The sequence below is a fragment of the Acanthochromis polyacanthus genome, chromosome 1 (genome assembly GCF_021347895.1).
Source record: "Acanthochromis polyacanthus isolate Apoly-LR-REF ecotype Palm Island chromosome 1, KAUST_Apoly_ChrSc, whole genome shotgun sequence".
NCBI lineage: Eukaryota > Metazoa > Chordata > Actinopteri > Pomacentridae > Acanthochromis > Acanthochromis polyacanthus.
The window spans coordinates 54,948,521-54,969,288 of NC_067113.1; the positions used below are offsets into that span (position 1 = coordinate 54,948,521).

At 40.2% G+C, this 20,768-nt stretch overlaps 3 protein-coding genes across 4 annotated transcripts; 1 reads left to right on the forward strand and 2 right to left on the reverse strand.

Moving 5' to 3' along the window:
• Positions 1-2,909: 2,909 nt before the first annotated feature.
• Positions 2,910-6,275, reverse strand: LOC110967843 (tetraspanin-7-like). The gene has a single exon (XM_022217569.2). The coding sequence runs from the start codon at positions 5,923-5,925 to the stop codon at positions 4,831-4,833; it is 1,095 nt and encodes a 364-aa protein (XP_022073261.2). The 5' UTR covers positions 5,926-6,275; the 3' UTR covers positions 2,910-4,830.
• A 3,052-nt stretch (positions 6,276-9,327) lies between these two features.
• Positions 9,328-15,662, reverse strand: LOC110967961 (zinc finger protein 665-like). Of its 2 annotated transcripts, XM_022217733.2 has the most exons (9): positions 15,521-15,662; positions 14,799-15,001; positions 14,615-14,716; positions 14,434-14,529; positions 14,249-14,359; positions 14,055-14,172; positions 12,417-13,164; positions 11,354-11,412; positions 9,328-11,258 (listed from the first exon to the last, which is right to left on the reverse strand). In XM_022217733.2, exons 1-9 carry the CDS (start codon positions 15,552-15,554, stop codon positions 9,754-9,756), a joined length of 2,976 nt encoding a protein of 991 aa, XP_022073425.1. In that variant the 5' UTR covers positions 15,555-15,662; the 3' UTR covers positions 9,328-9,753. The 2 variants fall into 2 exon arrangements, with proteins under 2 accessions (XP_022073425.1, XP_051811672.1); XM_051955712.1 differs by lacking the exons at positions 9,328-11,258; positions 11,354-11,412 and adding an exon at positions 13,786-13,828 and having other exon boundaries at positions 13,041-13,164.
• A 1,029-nt stretch (positions 15,663-16,691) lies between these two features.
• washc3 (WASH complex subunit 3) lies at positions 16,692-20,645 on the forward strand. Its single transcript, XM_022217580.2, has 7 exons — positions 16,692-16,877; positions 17,980-18,078; positions 18,168-18,233; positions 18,333-18,470; positions 19,292-19,411; positions 19,502-19,566; positions 19,669-20,645. The coding sequence occupies exons 1-7, from the start codon at positions 16,827-16,829 to the stop codon at positions 19,766-19,768; spliced, it is 639 nt and encodes a 212-aa protein (XP_022073272.1). The 5' UTR covers positions 16,692-16,826; the 3' UTR covers positions 19,769-20,645.
• The last annotated feature ends 123 nt before the right edge of the window (positions 20,646-20,768 follow it).

Genomic DNA, 20,768 nt, shown 5'->3' on the forward strand with positions numbered 1-20,768 from the left:
ATATTTCTGTCTGTACACTCTTAATTGCATTTGGTCATATTTAATTTACAAGGTAAATCCAGACATTTTCCAAGCTCCATCTGCAGTAAGATTTTCCAGACAGCACAGGCTGCATTTCTGAATTCCTCACATTGCTGGCAGCCAAAAACCAAAACCAAATAAGAGGATCCGTGTTGTTATCAGAGTCAGGAGGCCTGCAGAGAGTTCAGAGACACACCCTTTTGTGTACAGAGCCTAAAGCTATATTTATCTGAGGGGAATGAAAATCTGAAGCTCAAAGATGCAAAAATGTGCAGCAGTTTTTACATTTTTAACCAACTCTGAAAGTATTCTGACAATTTAGCAATTGAGTAAGTTATCTTTTGGGGCATTTATTAAATGATTTAAATTGGATTTCAGTGTTTTATTATGTTAATGTATTATTGTATATTTCTTCATATTTCCTGTGTTTTGCCTGACATCATTTGCACTAGTCTGCAGCCACTTTCTGTGGCTCTGGTGAACATTTTTGTTTTGGAACAACAAAAGTCATGAGTAGTGAACATTAAATCTTGCACTTGACCTAAAATAGTTTACAAAAAGCCCCCCTGGAGTTTCCCTGACTTAAGGTGTGGATCAGAAATCTCTCAGAACTCATCTGTCTTGTCATAAAGCTGTTAGTGCAGAAATAGTTTAACCTCAGAATAAGGACAGTGTAATCAGACAGAGCATTCGCAAGCCTCGTTAGAGCCTAATGTAGGCTAATCAATAGCATAATTAGGTCATGAAAACGGTTGTGATTGTTTAGGGACAGAGTAGCTTTAGGCTGTTGCCTCTGAATGTTGATATACAGTGCCATGTGAAAGTATTCGGCCCCCTTGAACTTTTCAACCTTTCGCCACATTTCAGGCTTCAAACATAAAGATATAAAATTTTAATTTTTTGTCAAGAATCAACAACAAGTGGGACACAATCGTGAAGTGGAACGAAATTTATTGGATATTTTAAACTTTTTTAACAAATAAAAACCTGAAAAGTGGGGCGTGCAATATTATTCGGCCCCCTTACATTAATACTTTGTAGCACCTCCTTTTGCTGCAATTACAGCTGCAAGTCGCTTGGGGTATGTCTCTATCAGTTTTGCACATCGAGAGACTGAAATTCTTGCTCATTCTTCCTTGCAAAACAGCTCGAGCTCAGTGAGGTTGGATGGAGAGCGTTTGTGAACAGCAGTCTTCAGCTCTGCCCACAGATTCTCCATTGGATTCAGGTCTGGACTTTGACTTGGCCATTCTAACACCTGGATACGTTTATTTGTGAACCATTCCATTGTAGATTTGGCTTTATGTTTTGGATCATTGTCCTGTTGGAAGATAAATCTCCGTCCCAGTCTCAGGTCTTCTGCAGACTCCAACAGGTTTTCTTCCAGAATGGTCCTGTATTTGGCTCCATTCATCTTCCCATCAATTTTAACCATCTTCCCTGTCCCTGCTGAAGAAAAGCAGGCCCAAACCATGATGCTGCCACCACCATGTTTGACAGTGGGGATGGTGTGTTCAGGGTGATGAGCTGTGTTGCTTTTACGCCAAACATATCGTTTTGCATTGTGGCCAAAACATTCGATTTTGGTTTCATCTGACCAGAGCACCTTCTTCCACATGTTTGGTGTGTCTCCCAGGTGGCTTGTGGCAAACTTCAAACGAGACTTTTTATGGATATCTTTGAGAAATGGTTCTCTTCTTGCCACTCTTCCATAAAGGCCAGATTTGTGCAGTGTACGACTGATTGTTGTCCTATGGACAGACTCTCCCACCTCAGCTGTAGATCTCTGCAGTTCATCCAGAGTGATCATGGGCCTCTTGGCTGCATCTCTGATCAGTCTTCTCCTTGTTCGAGGTGAAAGTTTAGAGGGACGGCCGGGTCTTGGTAGATTTGCAGTGGTCTGATACTCCTTCCATTTCAATATGATTGCTTGCACAGTGCTCCTTGAGATGTTTAAAGCTTGAGAAATCTTTTTGTATCCAAATCCGGCTTTAAACTTCTCCACAACAGTATCTCGGACCTGCCTGGTGTGTTCCTTGGTCTTCATGATGCTCTCTGCACTTTAAACAGAACCCTGAGACTATCACAGAGCAGGTGCATTTATACGGAGACTTGATTACACACAGCTGGATTCTATTTATCATCATCAGTCATTTAGGACAACATTGGATCATTCAGAGATCCTCACTGAACTTCTGGAGTGAGTTTGCTGCACTGAAAGTAAAGGGGCCGAATAATATTGCACGCCCCACTTTTCAGTTTTTTATTTGTTAAAAAAGTATAAAATATCCAATAAATTTAATTCCACTTCATGATTGTGTCCCAATTATTGTTGATTCTTGACAAAAAATTAAAATTTTATATCTTTATGTTTGAAGCCTGAAATGTGGCGAAAGGTTGAAAAGTTCAAGGGGGCCGAATACTTTCACAAGGCACTGTATGTTGCCTTTGAGTACATTTTGTGGTTAAAGTTTGATAATAATCTTCATATTATCCATATTGTGTGATTTTGCATTCCATAAACTCATCAATGCTGGGTCAGGCTGTATCATCGTCCTCAGCAGTGCATATAAGCCCATGTTGCAGAAGATCTATTGTCTCCCTTCAAGGACAGATCTAATCACCATCGTCTCAGGTGCTTGGTAGAAATGAGATGTCACTCAGTTACTCATAACTCAGAACTGCCCGGCCAGAGGTCTCTGTGAGGATCGACCACTCCCAGCAATGACAATTTACCACTCTGGCGCACTTCCAGCAGGGCCTTTCTCATAAGGATAGAGAGCTGTATCTAAAGCTCTCTAAAATGCAGACAGGAGGCTAAAACCTACCTCTAGTTAGGATTAATATTATTCCCCCTTACACAGGAAAAAACACATTAAAACACCAAAAATGCTTCACAAGATGTTTATTAGATATGATTCTGATCAGCACTGTACCACATCGCATGTTGTTTCCCTCCATCAACAATATATTACAAGGTTGCTGTTGCCATTTTAATATTCAAGGGCAGCAGACCTTGACATTGCCATTCCCAGTTTATAATCAATATCAAATCCTGTGGTGAGATCTTTTGTTTATTTTCAACATATAGTTTACAGTCTCAGTCATGCTTGCTTGCTCTGTTGGTTATTATTACCATATATTATACATTACTGTGTTTGGGATGTATATCATATGTTACAATTACACAAGCAATAATAAGGCCTAACCAAAACATGAAAAATGTACGGTGAGGAGGCTGGAAGGAAGGTTTAGGATCATTTGTGTGATTTCAATGCATAGTTATCCTAAAATATGTACAAAAACAAGTTCATATGAGACAAAACATTTCAGCATTTGTAGTTTTGAGAAATACACCCAGCAGTCTTTATGCTAGACTATGCTAACTAGTTTAGCCTAGCATAAAGACTGCAAACCGCTGGTTGTAGCTTTTGTGTGCAGAAATTAGCTAATTAGCTTATTAGCTAGACTATCGTCTGGTTGTAGCATCCTATTTAGCATATGGAGATGAAAATTAAAAGTGAAAAATCAATACTTTAATCTGTTTCTCAAATAGAAATAGCAATAAAGATTTTTCCCCTAATGGTAACTCTTTATGTACCGTATGCCAACTTGAGGTGAGAAAACTCCAGACTTCTTGATGTTTCATGCTACTAATAGGCTACACATTTTCTGGGTCATGCAATACAACTCAATATTTCCAAAAATGTTTTTCATACATTACAGTGATGTGCTTCAAAACATCCAACAACACACAACACACTAATATCTGTATGAAACTGTTTCAAAGCAGTCATAATTTTACAAAATATCTCACCAAAGCACTCTACACAGTGGAAACTACTACTACTACTACAGTCTGTCAGCTGTCTAAACAGCACAAAATACCAGACAGCGATACATAAAGCTGTTTTCAAAGGCTGTTTAAAAGCACCATTCGAACACAGTGTAGTCTTTGTGATGGGAAAACTAAATGATGTAGATACAAACATCTGTTACTGCCAGACTAAATAATCTACTTGGAAAAGTGCTGGTGAACATTCCTGTGCATTCAGTGCCGAGATGTACTAAAAGAAGATCAAATGACTTGAAAATATTACAATCAGAATATTTTTATATACATTATATATAGAGCAGCACATTATTTCATGCAATTAATGAAACAATCCATACACTGAAAAGGAAGAAAAATCAAAGTCTCATTGTACTACCATTTGGTGAGACTGAAAGTTTGGTGCTCAATCTGGTGCAACTCCAGTTTTTAAAAAAAAAAAAAAACAAAAACATACAATCTTTTCGGTTGTAACAAACAAAAGATAAACCAAGGAGAAACTTTCTGTCCATGCTGAATGTAAGAAAAAAAATGTCATTATTGTACCATAGTGGATTCAGGCTCAGACCACTGAGTGTAACAGAGGAAAGAAAGAGCATTCATTTAAACTGCAGATCAACTTTCTGAAAAACATTAGCTTTAAATCTCTGCAGTTTAATGCTTCTTAAAGAAATACTCATCAGAAGTTGTAGTAGAATTATTTCCTTGTGTTTTATGTAGACAGGCTTGTCAGAAAACCATGTGTCACAAATCGGATTCAGGGTTTGTTTGCTGATATTCTTTCGGAGAGTTTTACAGCTATGTGAACCTTTGAATGCCTAAATAAGTGAATATAAAATTTTTCTTTCAGAAACCTCAAATACACCAATAACAGCTCGCCCCGCCTCACAACTATATTACACTGCTCATTCCACTTCCTGTTTATCTACAGATTGGCCAATCCCCAGAGATACTGAGTAAGTTTTCTAGACTGGCTATCAATGTGCTACGACTCGTCGGTGCTGTCTGGGTGTCAGTTTGTTGGCCAGTAGACAAGCCAGGGCAATGCCTCCGATCTGCAAGAATGCTAATCCCAACACGGTGGCAGCAATGTGGAAGACGTTGTCATTGACCAAGCTGAAGACCTTGCGGAAGCAGCCATGTGGATGGATTCTTGCAGCAGCTACTCCTTCAATATCATCTGACAGAAGAGGCCGGTTCTTGCAACCTTTGCGCCTCATGCAACAGCTGTCTGGCAGGGACACCGAGGTGCCATTCTCAGAGGGCAGGAAGGACATATGTTGGATCGCCCAGTCCGACGTGAGCCAGTCACGCCAACCGTCAGCCCCGCAACACTCCAGGGCCCTCTGCAGGCTGTCTAGAGCGTCGGCACGGCCTTCATCCTCCGTGTAACCTGCCACTGCTCGCTGTAAACCGCTGCGAAATCCTCCTGCGATGTCCTCACGGTAGAAGAGGCCCGAGAGTCCAGCTGCCAAACCAGCTATAAGTGCAGCAAGTTGGAAGAACCCATAAGCCCTCAGCACACAGGGCAGGTTTGCAGCGACCCCTAGACAACCCAGGAAGCCCCAAGCAGTGACGGCAGCCCCTGTAGACAGGAGGATGAGCGGGGCATTGGGGTAGCGGTTGGCAGACAGCAGCATGTAGTCCGCCAGAGAGATCTGAGCCCAGACACCCAGGGTAAAGATGGCTAAACCAGCTGCCCAGAAGAGGCAGCTGAAGGCCAGGAGCCCCAGACGCAGGAGGTGCATGACTCCCACCGGACGGCAGCAGGGTGGGGCGACGCCCACAGGTGGAGGTGCGGGGGGCGCCAGCGAGGCCTCTGAGCCAACGGACAGGGATAGACGCTGCTGCTGGTGTTGTTGGTGAAGCTGCTCCTCTTGCTCCTGGTACGGAGGCAGCAGGTATCCAGGGATGGTCGAGGGTCGACGAGGAAGAGGAGGAGGAGTGAGCAGGTCGAGACCTCGTGGAGAAGACAGTCGACGGACAGCTAGCTGCTCACGCTCCCAGTCCAGAGCTCTTCTGCAGGGACTTGGCCGGGCTGACAGCGAGTCGTAAGACAGTGCGGAGCTCATGATCCCGGCTATGGTTTTATTTACTCCCCTCTCTCTCTCTTTTGCACACTCCCTCTCTCTCTTCCTCCCTCTATCAGTCGCTTCACTCTCGTCCTCCTGCAACACACAATCCTCCTCCCACCTCTTTATGACTGGTTATTAATCCGCCACCAACAACACCAACGCCGACCGGACTGTAAATCACACTGATAGTTGTTGCGTTCTGTCGTTATCTGCATCCACAGCCGCCTTGTTTCCACCCTCTTCATCGGTTTATTTCAGGTGTTCTTTCCACCTGCATGGTCACCAATACTCCAAATCCCTCTGCTGATAGTCACATTCTGGCATCCGTCTGCCCGCTGCCGCCCCTCACTCTGGTCAATTCAAGAGGTGATTGCGGTGGGATGAACCGGGAATCCACCCATGCACACCCTCTTTCGGTGTGGAGGAGGCATCCCTTTGAATTTTACTATTTTCCATTTGTCGAGTAAATGAGCTGCAGGGAGAAACAGTGTCTATGCAGTGAATGTGTTGACATTTAGATTTAGTCAGTGCAGTAAAAGCTTGTCTTAAAACAGAAAGGCATTCTCGGGTCGTTTGAGGTCGTCACTGCACAATCAATACACCACACAAAAACATACTTAGATTAATAAATAAGCATCGATTAGAGTTAATGTGAAGAAAACCACCCTTATTTATTATTTATTAAGACTCAAAAAACCCTGTTAATCTGCTTTATAGGGACTGTGTGGGTGTTTTTTGATGCACAGAATACAGATCATTCTTGTGTGAAATCATTCAAACTGTTCCAGTTTTGGCTGAAAGGTTTAAGTTCATATAAAGTTTTTCCACTCACTGTAAGAAACATTTTAAAAAATGTATCTGCAGGATTGCTAGCAGTTTGAGACCACAAATTTGCTCTTTATCTTTTGTAGAAATACAAATTTAAGCATTAATTAGTGGATTTAAACAGAGTTTAGGGTCAAACTTACATAAATTAAACACAATATAGACAATATTCTTTATCAATTTAGAGTAAATAATGGCTATTTGATAAATAGTTCATTCATGCTCTATAGATCTGCTAATACAAATTTTAAACAACTTTGAGGTTATTAAAATATGTTAACAAAAAAAAACAAAAATCAAACCAACAAACAAAACTCCTTTTTTGTACTCCTCCATTTTCCTTAACCAGAAATAATGTTTGACTGCTTCATCTTTTGAGTACATGATTAACATTATAAACAACAGCTTTGATGGATTATTTGAAAAACCTTCTATTAAATGAAGTTTAATTTAATTTAATTAAACACTGATATGTCTAACTACAGAGTTAATTGTTGAATATAAAGGAAGAAAGCCCCAAATGTTGATTAATTATAACTAATTCACTAAAATTTCTTACTGTATTATTGCCAAATAGAAAGTAGGGTACATTACTGGCGTATGACTGATTTGTAGATCATCAGCAAATGATTTATTAACACGAGTGATAAAATAAGAAGCCTTTATAAATGGTGACTTTTTTCAAAGTGCTACCACATTATCAGTTTGTGTTGTTGGTATGACTGTGATGTTAAATTTGTAGGTGAGATGGATTTTGGTCAAATTGCCTTTTAGAAATAGATGAATACTCAAGTAAAATAGAAATTTGTCCAAAGAAATCAATTTAACTTTTACATTAGTTTTACTCAGCAATGATACTATAGACTGTCTGAGCAATTCTGAATAAATTCAAAGCATGAAGCCAGCTAAAAATAGAAAACCATTTTCTAACCAGTGAACCTGCTCCCCTTTACGGCACTTTGCCATTCCCAGTTTAACGATGCAGCCAGTTTTATTCCGGTGATTCCTGTCTGGCATCGGCTTTCCCCCAATCAACTACCAGCCTAGTCAGAGCTAATTAAGCATCTCAGGTAATTAAACACATTCAAATGCCTGATTTTATGAGGACACCCATAACACTGACATGATGACAGAGAGGGGAATACCCAGAAAAACTGACCGTAGAAAAGGAGACGGGTGCGGGGTTGCAGTCTGCTTTCATGACACACCGTTTATGCTTCAGTTCTGACAGTGAAGCTGCACAAAATATGTTTTCCTGGATTCGTAAATGACAGAAAAATGAGACCAGACTGACCACAAGGCTTTTTCAGCAGTTCTCCAGTAAGCTGGGGCAGATTGCTTTTATTACAGAGAGCTGGAGGTCTGTTGAGGAAATAGTTCATGTTTATGACGTTTTATAATCAATCTTTGCACTATAACCGCCAGTTTGAATAAATCATTCAGTTTTATGTGCACTGTGGACAGAAATGAAAGAAAACACATCACTTGAGCTGCAGGATCAGATTTTAAGGTACAATTCGTTGAAAATCGGCGTGTTCGGAGAAGTGGGCAGCAGAGTTGCCCTTTTAAAACAGTTCATTAATATGTTAACACTATACAGCAGTATTTCCAAATATAACCGGCTTAAAGCAAAATCACATCTACTTATTGTTTGTTACGATTTGCATATCTTCAGATGTTCAACCAAGGATTTCCTGAATTGTTTCATTTTGATAATTCAGATGACAGAAAGAAGTATCTGCATCTTATTTACTGATCCGCACCAAATATAAAGCACAATTTAGATTGATGGGATTGTTCATCCATCATCTATACACCACTTAATCCTCATTAGAGTAGCGGTGTGCTGGAGTCTATCCCAGCTGATTTAGGGTGAAGGCAGGGGACATCCTGGACAGGTCACCAGACTATCACTGGGCTACATACAAATACAAACATGATGGGATTGCGAAAGATTAAATTCTAGCTGATGACGACAGTAAACAAAACGTTCTGTATCATAACTGTTAATGCTACTGATTGAAATGTGAATGTGTTTACCCAGTTTCATGCATCCAGTAGTTAAGATATCAACCTTTTAGTGGCATAGTTGGAAAGAAAACATTCCACATGTCATATTTTATGCAGCATAAATGTTTTTCTGGTTTCCTATCCTTTTTAATGATCCTATGACTTCAGTTCAGTGTAATGCATTTGAACATTGGTGAATCTCACAGCAGAAACTGAGCATTATACTCCACCTAAAAGTAGGATTTATTGCATATCTCTTGTTCTGGATTGTATATTATACAGCTCTCAGTTGTATAATTTGTCCCTTGAACTGATGCCCTACACTCGTGATCTGTTCACTGTGAAACTTTACATTTTCTCAGATGTTAAAGCCTCTGATCAAGACAGTTTCATTCACTTGCAACTTGCTAGTCTCTTTTTGAACACGACGTTGGTTCCCTTGTTTTCACTTAAGCCCAGAATATCACAGAGAAGGAAACAGATGGGTTGTTGATTGAAAAAAATCTATTTAATGGACATGTTTTGCTCACTTGTGAGAAGAGTCAAGATGATATGTCAGAAAGATTTGTGATTTACATTCATTTTAATAAAACTGATCAGACATATGAGAAACAAAGGGAGCCCAGACGCTCATTGTAGATCCCTCCTAACAGCCCATATGATAGGAAGGACATTCATCTTGAGGGACACTTTAATACCCAGGAAGGTAAAGCCCAGGCATGATCAAATAAAGGGAAATCCTAGCAATAGGAATTGCCTCAAATTCATCAAAATTTACCTTGTAGCCAGATATGTCATTAAATTCTTTTAACAGTGTCAGTACCACTGAGATTGAAAGCAACATATCGTCAGCATACAGTAAGACTACACAGACTCAGTTCATCTCCACTTCTTAAACTTGATAGATCTAAACATGGAAACCGAAACATTCTGAAACAAATATTTCCACAGTTTTAACCACCAAGAAAGTCTTCTATGCATTTAATAATTCTATTCCTTTGAGTCCACAGTTTGTGCTGCGACTCCCTCACCCCTGTGCATCTCCATGTGTTTTTTCAGTTTGGCCTTGGAGGCGAATGCTTTCATGCACTGCTCACAGTACGGCTTCACCCGCTTCAAGCCAGAATGGCTGCGTTTGTGTCGTGCCAGTTCTGATGAGCTTTTGAACTTGAGCTCACACATGTTGCAGGGATACGGCCGTTCGCCTGTGTGAATCCTCTGGTGTAGCTGAGCCTCACTGAGAGTGAGGAAGGACTTCTCGCAGTGTCCACAGGGGAACGGCCTCTCTCCTGTGTGGATGAGGTTGTGTCTGGTCAGTGCGTACGGTTTGGTGAAGCCTTTCCCGCAGTAGGTGCATGGATACGGGCGGGCGCCTGTGTGAGAGACGATATGTTCCTGTTGGGTTTTCTTGCTCTTGAAACGTTTATCGCACTGAGAGCAGGCATAAGGTCGGTCATCCACATGCGACCTATGATGTTTTGAGAGCTCTCCCTGTGACAAAAAGCCTTTCCCGCATTGAGAACAGAGGAACGGTTTCTCCCCGGTGTGCATCCTCTCATGTCTGGCCAGCACAGACACCAGAGTGAATCTCTTGGGGCAGTGGGAACACTGGAAAGGCCGCTCGCCCGTGTGAACACGGAGGTGTTTAATGAGCATAAATCGAAGCGAGAACTGTTTGCTGCACTGGTTGCACTGATAAGGTCGCTCTCCAGTGTGTGTGGACAGGTGCCTCTTCACGTCAGACCTCCGGGTGTATGTCTTCTCACAGTGTGGGCATTTAAACTGACGCTTCACTTGGTGCATCTGCCGGTGTTGGGAGCGTGCGAGCAGAGAGTCGAAGCCTTCGCCGCACTTCTGGCAGATGTAGCGTTTGGTGGTGACGTGGGACTTTCTGTGCTCGAGAAGCTCAGAGGGGGAAGGGAAACTCCGGCTGCAGATGGAGCAGATCTGAGGGAGGTGGCTCTCCTCTGAGTGAGCCTTTTTGTGGTGGACGGTCAGCGCTCTGAGATTAGCGAAGGAGCTCCTGCACAGCTGACAGGAGAAGGAGATGGCCACGCCGTGATGTTTACTTTCATGCTTCACCAGATCCCACGAGTGCTGGAAGGTTCGGTCACACTGCGAGCAGTGAAATGGTCTCTCTCCGGTGTGAGTGAGCTGGTGTCTCCTGACGTCTGACGTCCGAGTGAACGTCTTCCCACAGGTTTCACATGTGAGCGCCTTCTGTCTGCCGAGCGACTGAGAAACATCTCCTTTACTTTGACTCTCAGGCAGCTCCGCTTTTCTCTGTTCTGTGCTTTCTTTGGGGAAAAGTTTAATGGATGTAAATATTTCATCAGTGCTGGAGGGAGACGGTGTAAATTTGGCTCCTGAGGGGTTCATGTACTCTCCTGTCTGAACACTCTGCATGTGGAAGTGAGGAGGACTGTTTACATCTGAGTGATGGAAAGGACACTGTGAGCAGGTGAAAATGATAGACGTCAACTCCTCTGAATCGTCTGCATATAAAAACAGAAAGAAATATGTCAGTGGGTAAAATCTGTTGATTGCATTTAAAAGGTCCAACATTATTCTCTTCTTCATGTCTTATCACCTTTGTCAGGTCCTTTGATGGCTATCACAGATGGGGCAACAGGTACGTCAGCTGTGCTCCTGGAGAAATAAGAAACATCAGTTCAATCTTTAAATAAAGAAATCTTTTAACATTCCTGGAAATAATTGTCAGCCAAAAACAAATATTGGTCTTCTTACCAGTAAACAAGCTGCAGACAACAGCCAGTTAGCTTAGCTTAGTACAAAGACAGAAAACCAGAAAATCTGCCCACTAACACAACAAATCCATGTTAATTTGTGAGCTTTAGCAGTGCAGATTTCGTTATCTTTACACTGAAGAGGTGTTCCAGGCTGCTAGCTGTTGCCTCATATTTACTGTACAGACACATAGGCCTGTCACACTTATTACATAATCACCTGACAGCACCCATATGGAACGGAGTATGAGCGTTTTCAAAAATTATCAGGGTCGTTTCCATTCACCTGTATAAAAACAGCCGCAATAAACTAACAGAAATGTCATGTTTGAATCAGTACGTTCATTTTTTTCCCCCACCATTTGTGCCCCTTGCTTCTGCTTTGGTTTAATGGCACCAACTGATAATCGGCGTAATAGTTAACCAACTGTATTTCGATGAGCATCTACAGACATTAGCATCATAAATTTAGTTGCAAAGTCAAACTCCACAGCACAGATGTGGGCACATTCTGGTTTTATACCAGTTAAAGGCACTAATACGCCTAGTTTAAAGCTAATAGAGACATTAAATGAACAGATATAACTAAATGGTTAAACATTAATACTAAAATTCCACGACTGTGATGGAACTACAGACATGAGAGCAGTTACTGAACTTCTCATCTAATTCTCAGCATGACAGCAAATAAACAAATGCCCTAAATGTCAAACATCTGACATCTACTGTATCTTTAAACTACAATAAGCACAAATAAAAAAAGGACTCTGTTTAAGACTCAAAACAACCAGTTATTCTTCAAACGCAATTGTCTTATGTAATGTTGGAGATGTTTCGTTAGTGGAAAAAAAAAACACAATAACAAAGGGAACATTTACAGGATTGTAGTATTAAAGGTTTTTATACATTTTTGACTCTTCATTAACTCCTCTCGTCGTCCTCTTTATCTTCCATGTCGGTGTCGTCTTGGTTTGCAGACGTGAGGACCTGCGTATGTTAGCTGAGGAGTCGGGCTGTGGAGTTTCAGAAACCTCACTGGAGAGGTTTTCCTTCAGGTCCGTACACGAGTCCGTTTTGCTCTCTAAGCCTCCAGGTTGGAATTCATCCATCACCTGCTCTGTAACGTTTTCTCTTTTCTCCTCAGTTTGATCACTTCTTTCATGCTCTTCATGTGTTTTTCCCTCATCTGGTCCATTTCCTGACTCTAGCTTGTCGCTAAGGGATGAATCATTGCTCTTGCCTGTTGGAGCTTCTTGACCCAGACTCTCCTTTCTTAAAGCAAATGTTTTAGTCAGAGTTTCCAAAGCTTTAGCTACATCCACAGTTTCACTCGGCTCCTCAGTCCTCATGCCGCTACCCTCCTCATTGCCAGTGTTGTCTGCACTCACAGCCACAATCTCCTCTTCGTAGAAATCTGTCTGAACTTGAGCTTCAGCCGATTCCATCATTTCCTCGTCCCCCTTGGACGATCCGACTTCCACCTCAGTGTAGACTGTGACGACGCTGTACTGGTCTGCTCCAGCAAAAGTGACGGGGTTCAGTATGTTGGCGTAGTTATGGACGGAGTCTAGTCCAACTGATATGTTTGTCTTTTGTGAGGGAGGAATCGATAAAGCAGACATGATGCAGTTACCAACAGTGGAAGACGGGCCATCTATAAATAAAGAAACATGAAAATAGCATATTAGTTACTGCTGAAAACGACGTCACTGTTTTTATGACAAAACCTCAGAACACTTAGAAAAATGGGTGTAGCTAATGACTATTTTTCAATGAACTATTAAAATTATTGAAATGTTAACAAATCAGTGATCAAATATTTTATAACCGTTGTTGCAGCTTTAGTCTATACCATCTGTCTAAAACCTAAATATATCAAATTTACAATGAAATACAGACAAACTGTACATTTAGCACAGATTTTTCTATTTGATTTTTTAACTTTAAATAAATGTGAATCTCCTGATAAGTACTAATAATATACCCAACCACACACAGATAACAGAGTTTTACTATAAGCAAACTCAAAGCAAAATTTTGACTTTCATATACTTAAAAACCGTATGACACTGTAACGCACAATTAATCTTCATGTAAATCTTATTTATACCTGTCATGTGTGTAAACTGATGCTTTTATAAAAGAGATTATTGAGCTCAATAGCACTTTTCCTGGATAAAAAAATAAATCTATTTGATAAGCAAAATGTAAACAAATGTCCCTGTTATGAAAATTTACAGTTTCATTTAGCTTTAATTTCATGCAAATTTTGCACCTTTTTACAGACAACTGGGCACAGATGCACTTAAATCTTGAATCTGAAATGATAAAAAAAGATAATTGATTAAAAAAAAGTTATAATTTCCTTTGTTAGGCTACTTGTATTGATGTAACAAAGAGAAAACCAACAAACTTATTATGTGTAAAAAGCTGGAACCAGACCGTGTTTAGTGTTCTTGCTTCAAAACTGGCTGAAAAAATTAATTTATCATGAAAACTGCTGCAGTTTTCGATCAATCAGTGCGTTGTTCCAGCTTCACTTACACGACATTTTCAGTAGTCCTGAACCTTTGTAGTGCTCGAAGATTAAGCTCAGCTCCTCAGGTGATGTCTGAACACATTCCTCCAAAGCAGACGGAGCAGAGCCGAGCCAGGCAGCAGTCTGCAATCACAGAACATCTGTTTCTAAAGCCTTGTTAAAATGGCGGGTAGAAAAACCTGACCGACTGAATGAATACCTGTTTAAGGTCTGGAACTGGAAGCAGCTTCTCCAGCTTTGAGAGCAGCTCCCACAGCAACACGTGCAGCGCTGCATCATACTGAGGACCATATTCTACAGGGAAAACCTCCTGTAAGAGATAATCACATTTTAGTTTGTTTTCTCTCAAGAAAGGAAATCATTAATTATTTAAAAGCTTCTTACCTGAAAGAAATACGCCCTCTCAATTGGATCTTTCAGCAGGCTCTGGACAAGTGCAATGAAAGTAGACTCTGTTGTTTTAACGTCTGCATCCCTGTACTGCCACAAATTAGATTCACACCATTAAAAAGAGAACTGATCACATCATGATTTGTTTATATTTATTTTCCTTTACCGTACTTACGTCTGTGTTTGTGGCGGTTATCGGGAGTCTGTCCAAATAGCTCTGGATCACTTGACAATCAACAGAACCAGATGTGGAGCCTTTGCACAGCTCAAGAATCAACTGAAATATCAATAAACTGAGTTACCGCTGAACTTAAACAGGTAAATGAACAAATGTTTACGTGACACAAACTGCTTCTCACCCTTGCCCTGAGGCCAAGGATGAGCTGGGCTTTCTGTCTGTGGTTGATCAGGCCGGGCACCGCCTCCGTCACCATGAACACAAACTCCTGCAGCTTCTCGTAGTTCATCACATCTTTCTGCTTCGCCAGCTGCCACATAGCAGCAGACAGGAGCTGCAGAGGAGGAACCAGGAGGCGAAGAGAGGACAGAGGCAGGCTTGGATCTGAAACAGAAGTGTAGTTTAAGAAATGATCTCTGGAGGGCAGCAATGGGCTTCTAACTCAGAGAGGACTTGCAGAAATAAAACAACTGAACAGCACACATTCAATTTAAACCGGTCAACACCCACAAATTAGACATGCAATATAGGTAATAATTTGCTACTCACAGCAATGAAACGTATACTAATTAATCGATTTGTTATGCTTTATATTTAAAATACAAGCTATAGGACAATGAACCCGTATAATTGCTGGATAAAACTATAAAATAGGACTTTTAACATACAACCAGATAAACTGTGATACCAGAATAGATACCAGATAGATACCAGAACAATGAAGTGTAACATTTAAAATTTTAACAAGCGCAAATCGAACATGTTTGTATCTGATGTGACAGCAACTGCCTGACAGAATGAATGCACTGATTCCTTTAAATAGACGGGTCCCGCTAACTACATGACTGGAATAAACGCAGCTAATTTAATATTTCAGCAGCAGCAGACTGTTCATATACAAACCGTTTGGTTTATTTATTGACCCAAGAACCTCCATCGTTGCAGTTCGTCTCTTGTAGGGATGAAAAATTAGTGCAAAATAGAGTTGTTTGACTTGGTGGCTAACATGCGCTGTTAGCACGCAAACACCGCGTCCTCAACTCCCTCCTGCGACTGGCTTTTCAAAGTAAAGGACTCAGAGTTGTGACTGATGTCCCCTATCTGTAAAGCACCTTCAGACATTTGTTTGACATCGATTAGAAACCGAAATGTCCGCAATAATGGCATTTTACTGTCATAAAAATGAACACTAACAGCTTAGGTAAATGATACTCACCAATAGTTAATGAAATCTGAGGGTTAACCCCTACAAGATATTAACAGGAGCTGAAGTTTAGTTTTTGCCTCCAGCTGTTTCTATGATATTTTCCTCTGATTTTATTAAATACCTACAGCATCTGACAGCAGGATCCATATAAGGGTTCCAGAAGCACTGGTTACAAAGCTTTTGTCCTCAGCGTTAGCATCATCACAGCTGTCAGGTTATTTTTATGTCACTGTTTGTAAACCAGTAGTTAGATTATTGTTAATAATTAGAAAAATCATGATGCTTAGTGTTAGTTAATGGGGCAGTTTGGTAAGTTGTTACTTTTGATCTAGTTTTCTGTTTATTAATATATTATAAATATTGTCATGGTTCTCTCTGTTATTATGTCCGATTGACTTTTTTTTTTTTAAAGCAAAACTAAATAAAAATTTATAAAACAATTTCTTACTACTTTTCTGAATCATTATATTCAAATTTAAATTGTGGAAGTTTTCCTTGTGAGCCTGTTGTAGTCAGAGACACAAAACAAATGGATTTGTAGCAAATTTTAAATTGAGCAAATGTAAAATGAATTTTGTGACAGAAAACTATATGAAAGAATCATTTTGATCTGAGTAATTAAGAAAACACAACCCACTGCTGTGCTGAGAGACAGATGTTGTTGTTAAACCAGCTCTTATTTCTGCACTCTGTGTAGTGAATGTTCTTCACTCCCATGCTGATGCTACTCTGTTGTTCATTCCTATTTTGCATTTGTTTTCTAACCAAATGTTGTTGTTTTTTTAGACTTTTCAAAACAGAAAGCTCGACTTCAAAATAAGAGCTCAAACTTTCTTCCTCACGCTGTCAGTGACGTCATTACGCAGTCACGCAGCTGAGAATCACGTGAAACGTTTGAGTGCAGCTATTTCAAAGCACTGCTTTCTGTCTTTTTGCAGTGAAATTTAACGCTATTAGTCTTGAAATTGAACTTAAATCTGCTGGGAGTCTGTAAAATCCAACATGGACGAGGACGGGCTGCCTATTGTCGGCTCTGGAGTCGACCTCACCAAGGTTAGTGTTTAATTAGGTAGCTAACAGTGACGATAGCTAGCTAGCTAACTGCTGAGGAAATGAGAAGAAACAGACTAACACTTCTGCTGGACAGCTGTTTTTTTGCTTGTAAAGTATCATAACTGATATTCACAGCAGCTACAATTTAAACTGTGATACGCTGGTCTGTCTGCAGCTCATTTCAGCTGCCTAAATTGTGACACTTTGTTAGGCTACTATCTGTAGTTAATCTATTAAAGGAAGCAGAAGTTAACAGGTTTTATTTTTAGAAGGAAGGAAATGCAATTCTTCTCTCTTTGACATTTGGTCTGCATGTGTGGAAATATTTTAAATGGACTAAAATATTGCCTCTGACATCTAAAAACGCATACATCAGAAATAAAAATCTAATCATTGCAACACATTGGGAGTCGATGCATTTAAAGTACATGTAGAATAACATAATTTGTTGTATGTCTGTAAAACTCCGCCCCATTCTGCTGGAAGCACAGCTGAAATATCACTGAATAATAATATATCATTTTCAGTATTGCTTTCTCAAGAGTATGAGCAATATCAGATTCAACACTATGTGTAGTATTATAATTTCATGTGCAGTATTTCATTTAAAGTGCAATATCTCTTTGTTTCTTCAGCATCATTTCCAGCATTACTTCTTACATCTATTTATTCTCGTTTTCTTTTAGCTTATTTATTTTTATTCTTACCAATGCATTGCAGTTGTCCTTTTCTGTTAGGCGCTGCATTTATTCTCATGCTATTGGATTTTTTTTCTGAGTAATATCTGGCAAGAATTCCTTTTGGGATTGACAAAAAAGCATCTTTGAACTTTTTTAGTGTAATTAAGGTAAAAACCATGAGCTTTCAAATCAAGGCATATTCATTGACTAGCTTCATATTCAACACAAAAAAACATCAGTATTTTTACATTATCTGCTGAAATTTAATGAATCTATTTGCTTTTCCCCATTATTTTTTAATGTCTTAGGAAGAATCTGTTGGGATTTTGGGAGGTGCTTAGTTTCTTGCATGTGTTACACTATGGGTTCCTCTTTTCCTTTTACCATTGTGACTTGAAGTCTTTTATCTGTGTTTCCCTCAGGTTCCTGCTATACAACAAAGAAGAATTGTTGCCTATCTCAACCAGTTTGTCGTGCACACCGTCCGGTTCCTTAACCGCTTTTCCACAGTTTGTGAAGAGGTTTGTGTATCTTCTGCCACTCTGTCGTCACAGAAATTATCTCTGCCTTTATTGGATCATAACTTGACCTGCCAAACTTCTTCCTGCAGAAACTTGCAAACATATCTCTTCGCATCCAGCAGATTGAGACCACATTGTGCATTTTGGAGGCCAAGGTGAGTTCTTCAGTCATTCTGTTTGCTGTTTATCTCCTAGTACATACATTTCATGCCCTTTTAATTATGTTTTCTGAAACAATGTTGTCCTCTGAGCAGCTGTCCTCCATTCCTGGACTGGAGGATGTCACAATAGATGGACTCAGTCAGCAGCAAACTGCACAGGCCAATGGACCCACAACCACTAATCAGAGCCAAACAGATGGTCCAGCAGCAGGGATGCTGCCTCCTCCAGAGGTAGATATTTATGCTTTACTCAACCACCCCAGCACAGACACAAGCTAAGATGAAATTTTATTCGTATTTGGAATGAGAACCAAGCAGACATGACTTGGAAATCAATCTTCCTGCTTATTGAAGCTCGCCAATTAATTCTTGATATCTTTATGTGTGTGTCTAAGGAAAAATAGTCCCAGCACGTAGCTCTGTAAAACTCAGTTCTGCTTCTTTAGGGATAAAATAAACTTGATAAAAGGTGCTATTTATGTGCATTTTCACCTCCGCAATGAGTTCAGTTAACCCACAGCATCTTATTTAGTGTACCGATATGAGAGTATTATCAGTCCTCTCATGAAGCTGTCTTAACAAAAATATACATTCTAAATAGGGATGGTTGATGGTTGATAGTATTGGGTTTTTTGCCTCTCATGAAAACTGATAAAATACTGCCTGGATTTTGCCGACATTTACCAGAGCGCAAAAGATCACATCATCAAACTGCGTCATGAAGCGTGTAAACAAGAAGTGTGGCTGCAGTAACAAGCTTGCTGCGCCTGACTAACAACATGTCTTTGTTTTGTAATTATTTCCAATCTCACCTATATCGGTATCGGTTGATATCGGAATCAGAAATGGAGACAATATCGGTGTCCAGGTTTATGGTGAAAAAAAGCCAATATCGGACATCCTTATTTCTAAAGAGTTATAAAAAGTAGGAACACGGTTACAGTAACCTGCAGTAGCCTATTAATTATTACCTTTGCACAATATAACATCACAGAAGCAGCCTATTGAAAACTAGTGAGTACGTCCTGTAATATCTCTGTTTCATGTTGCAGCCGGCTCAGAGTTCACAAGAAGCTGCACCGATGCAAACAGCAGAAGCAGCTGTGAATGAGAATGTCATGACAGTGGCCAAGGACCCACGCTATGCCCGATACCTGAAAATGGTCCATGTGGTAAGTGTTTCTTACTTCTGCTGCTTTGTGTGCTAAAAAACAAATCAGTGTTTTGTTCTGTATTTTAATCTTATATTTGGTCTGTCACAGGGGGTTCCAGTGATGGCCATCAGGAATAAAATGGTCATGGATGGTTTGGATCCCAACTTGCTCGAGTGAGTTGCGGTGATGATACAGCTTCTAATCCATCAGTATTCATGAAACAGATTTTTATTAAACTCACCGATAATATGTGATTTCCCATTTGCTAACAACAGCACACCTGACGCTCCTGTTCCCGACGGTGGAATGAAGAGCGCAGAGGACCAAGATGTCGCAGCTACCAGCTCTGACAGCGAATCATCTTTCAGTGACTGAAACTGCAAAGCTCCCCCTAAATCTCATTCATCGCCATCTTCACTTCTTCAGGCCCGTAGTGAGGAAAGTGGCAGAGTGCCTGTAACGGACAGAAGGTGCCTGAAACAGCAAAATCCAACCTAAGTGATTGTAATTTCAGTGTAAAATCGCTGAAGTGGCTCTGCTGTTGGTCAGCCAGTGACCTTGATTTCGATACGTCAAAGAGGGAATCATTCGTCCTCTTGATCACGTGAGCAGAAGTCCTCAGAAGATGGCAGTAGCAAGTAGTTTTTCTACAAACCAAATCATATCATATAGTGGTTGGAGGTCTGCTGTGGTAGTTTGACCACCATCACTGCCTTTAACAGACACAACTCATCTCTTAGTAGCTCTGTGTGTTTTTACTTCAGGCTCCAGATAACAGGAAAAACATATATGTTGAACTTGCATTGTAATTGTCAAATTAGCAGTTGTAGCTGGCATCCTGGAGCAGTTTGACTTTTGATCTGCCACAGAATGCTTGAAATACGTTTTATTTTTGAAACGGCATATGTGTTCAGATATGTCCAGACAGCAGTAAAACAGTTCACGTCTCATTACAGGGTATTGTGAACAAGTTGCAGCAGCCTCAAAAGCCTTTTACTTTGTGTAAACTTTGTTGTATTATTCTGTGAATTTAATTTAATATCGCTTTTGTTTTCCTAGAATTAAAGCTAAGCACAATAACCCAGAAACACAGAGCAGAAAGATGCTTTTAGACTTTATTGGAGGGCAACAATTTATTAATGAAATCTGAATACTTTATGAAGCTGCTGCATGAGTCTTAATGTTAAATACTTAAAAAAAATCTTTATTTGTTAAAAATGAAAGACAAGAATAAATCATATTGTATAGCCTGGATGTGCTTCAGGTAGCCGTTTGCCTAACTTTTCTTCATTGACATGCTTCTTTATTTTCATAAAGATTTACAGGGTTTTGCACTTTTACACTAACTTCCCCTGAATATAGAGTAAACAAACTT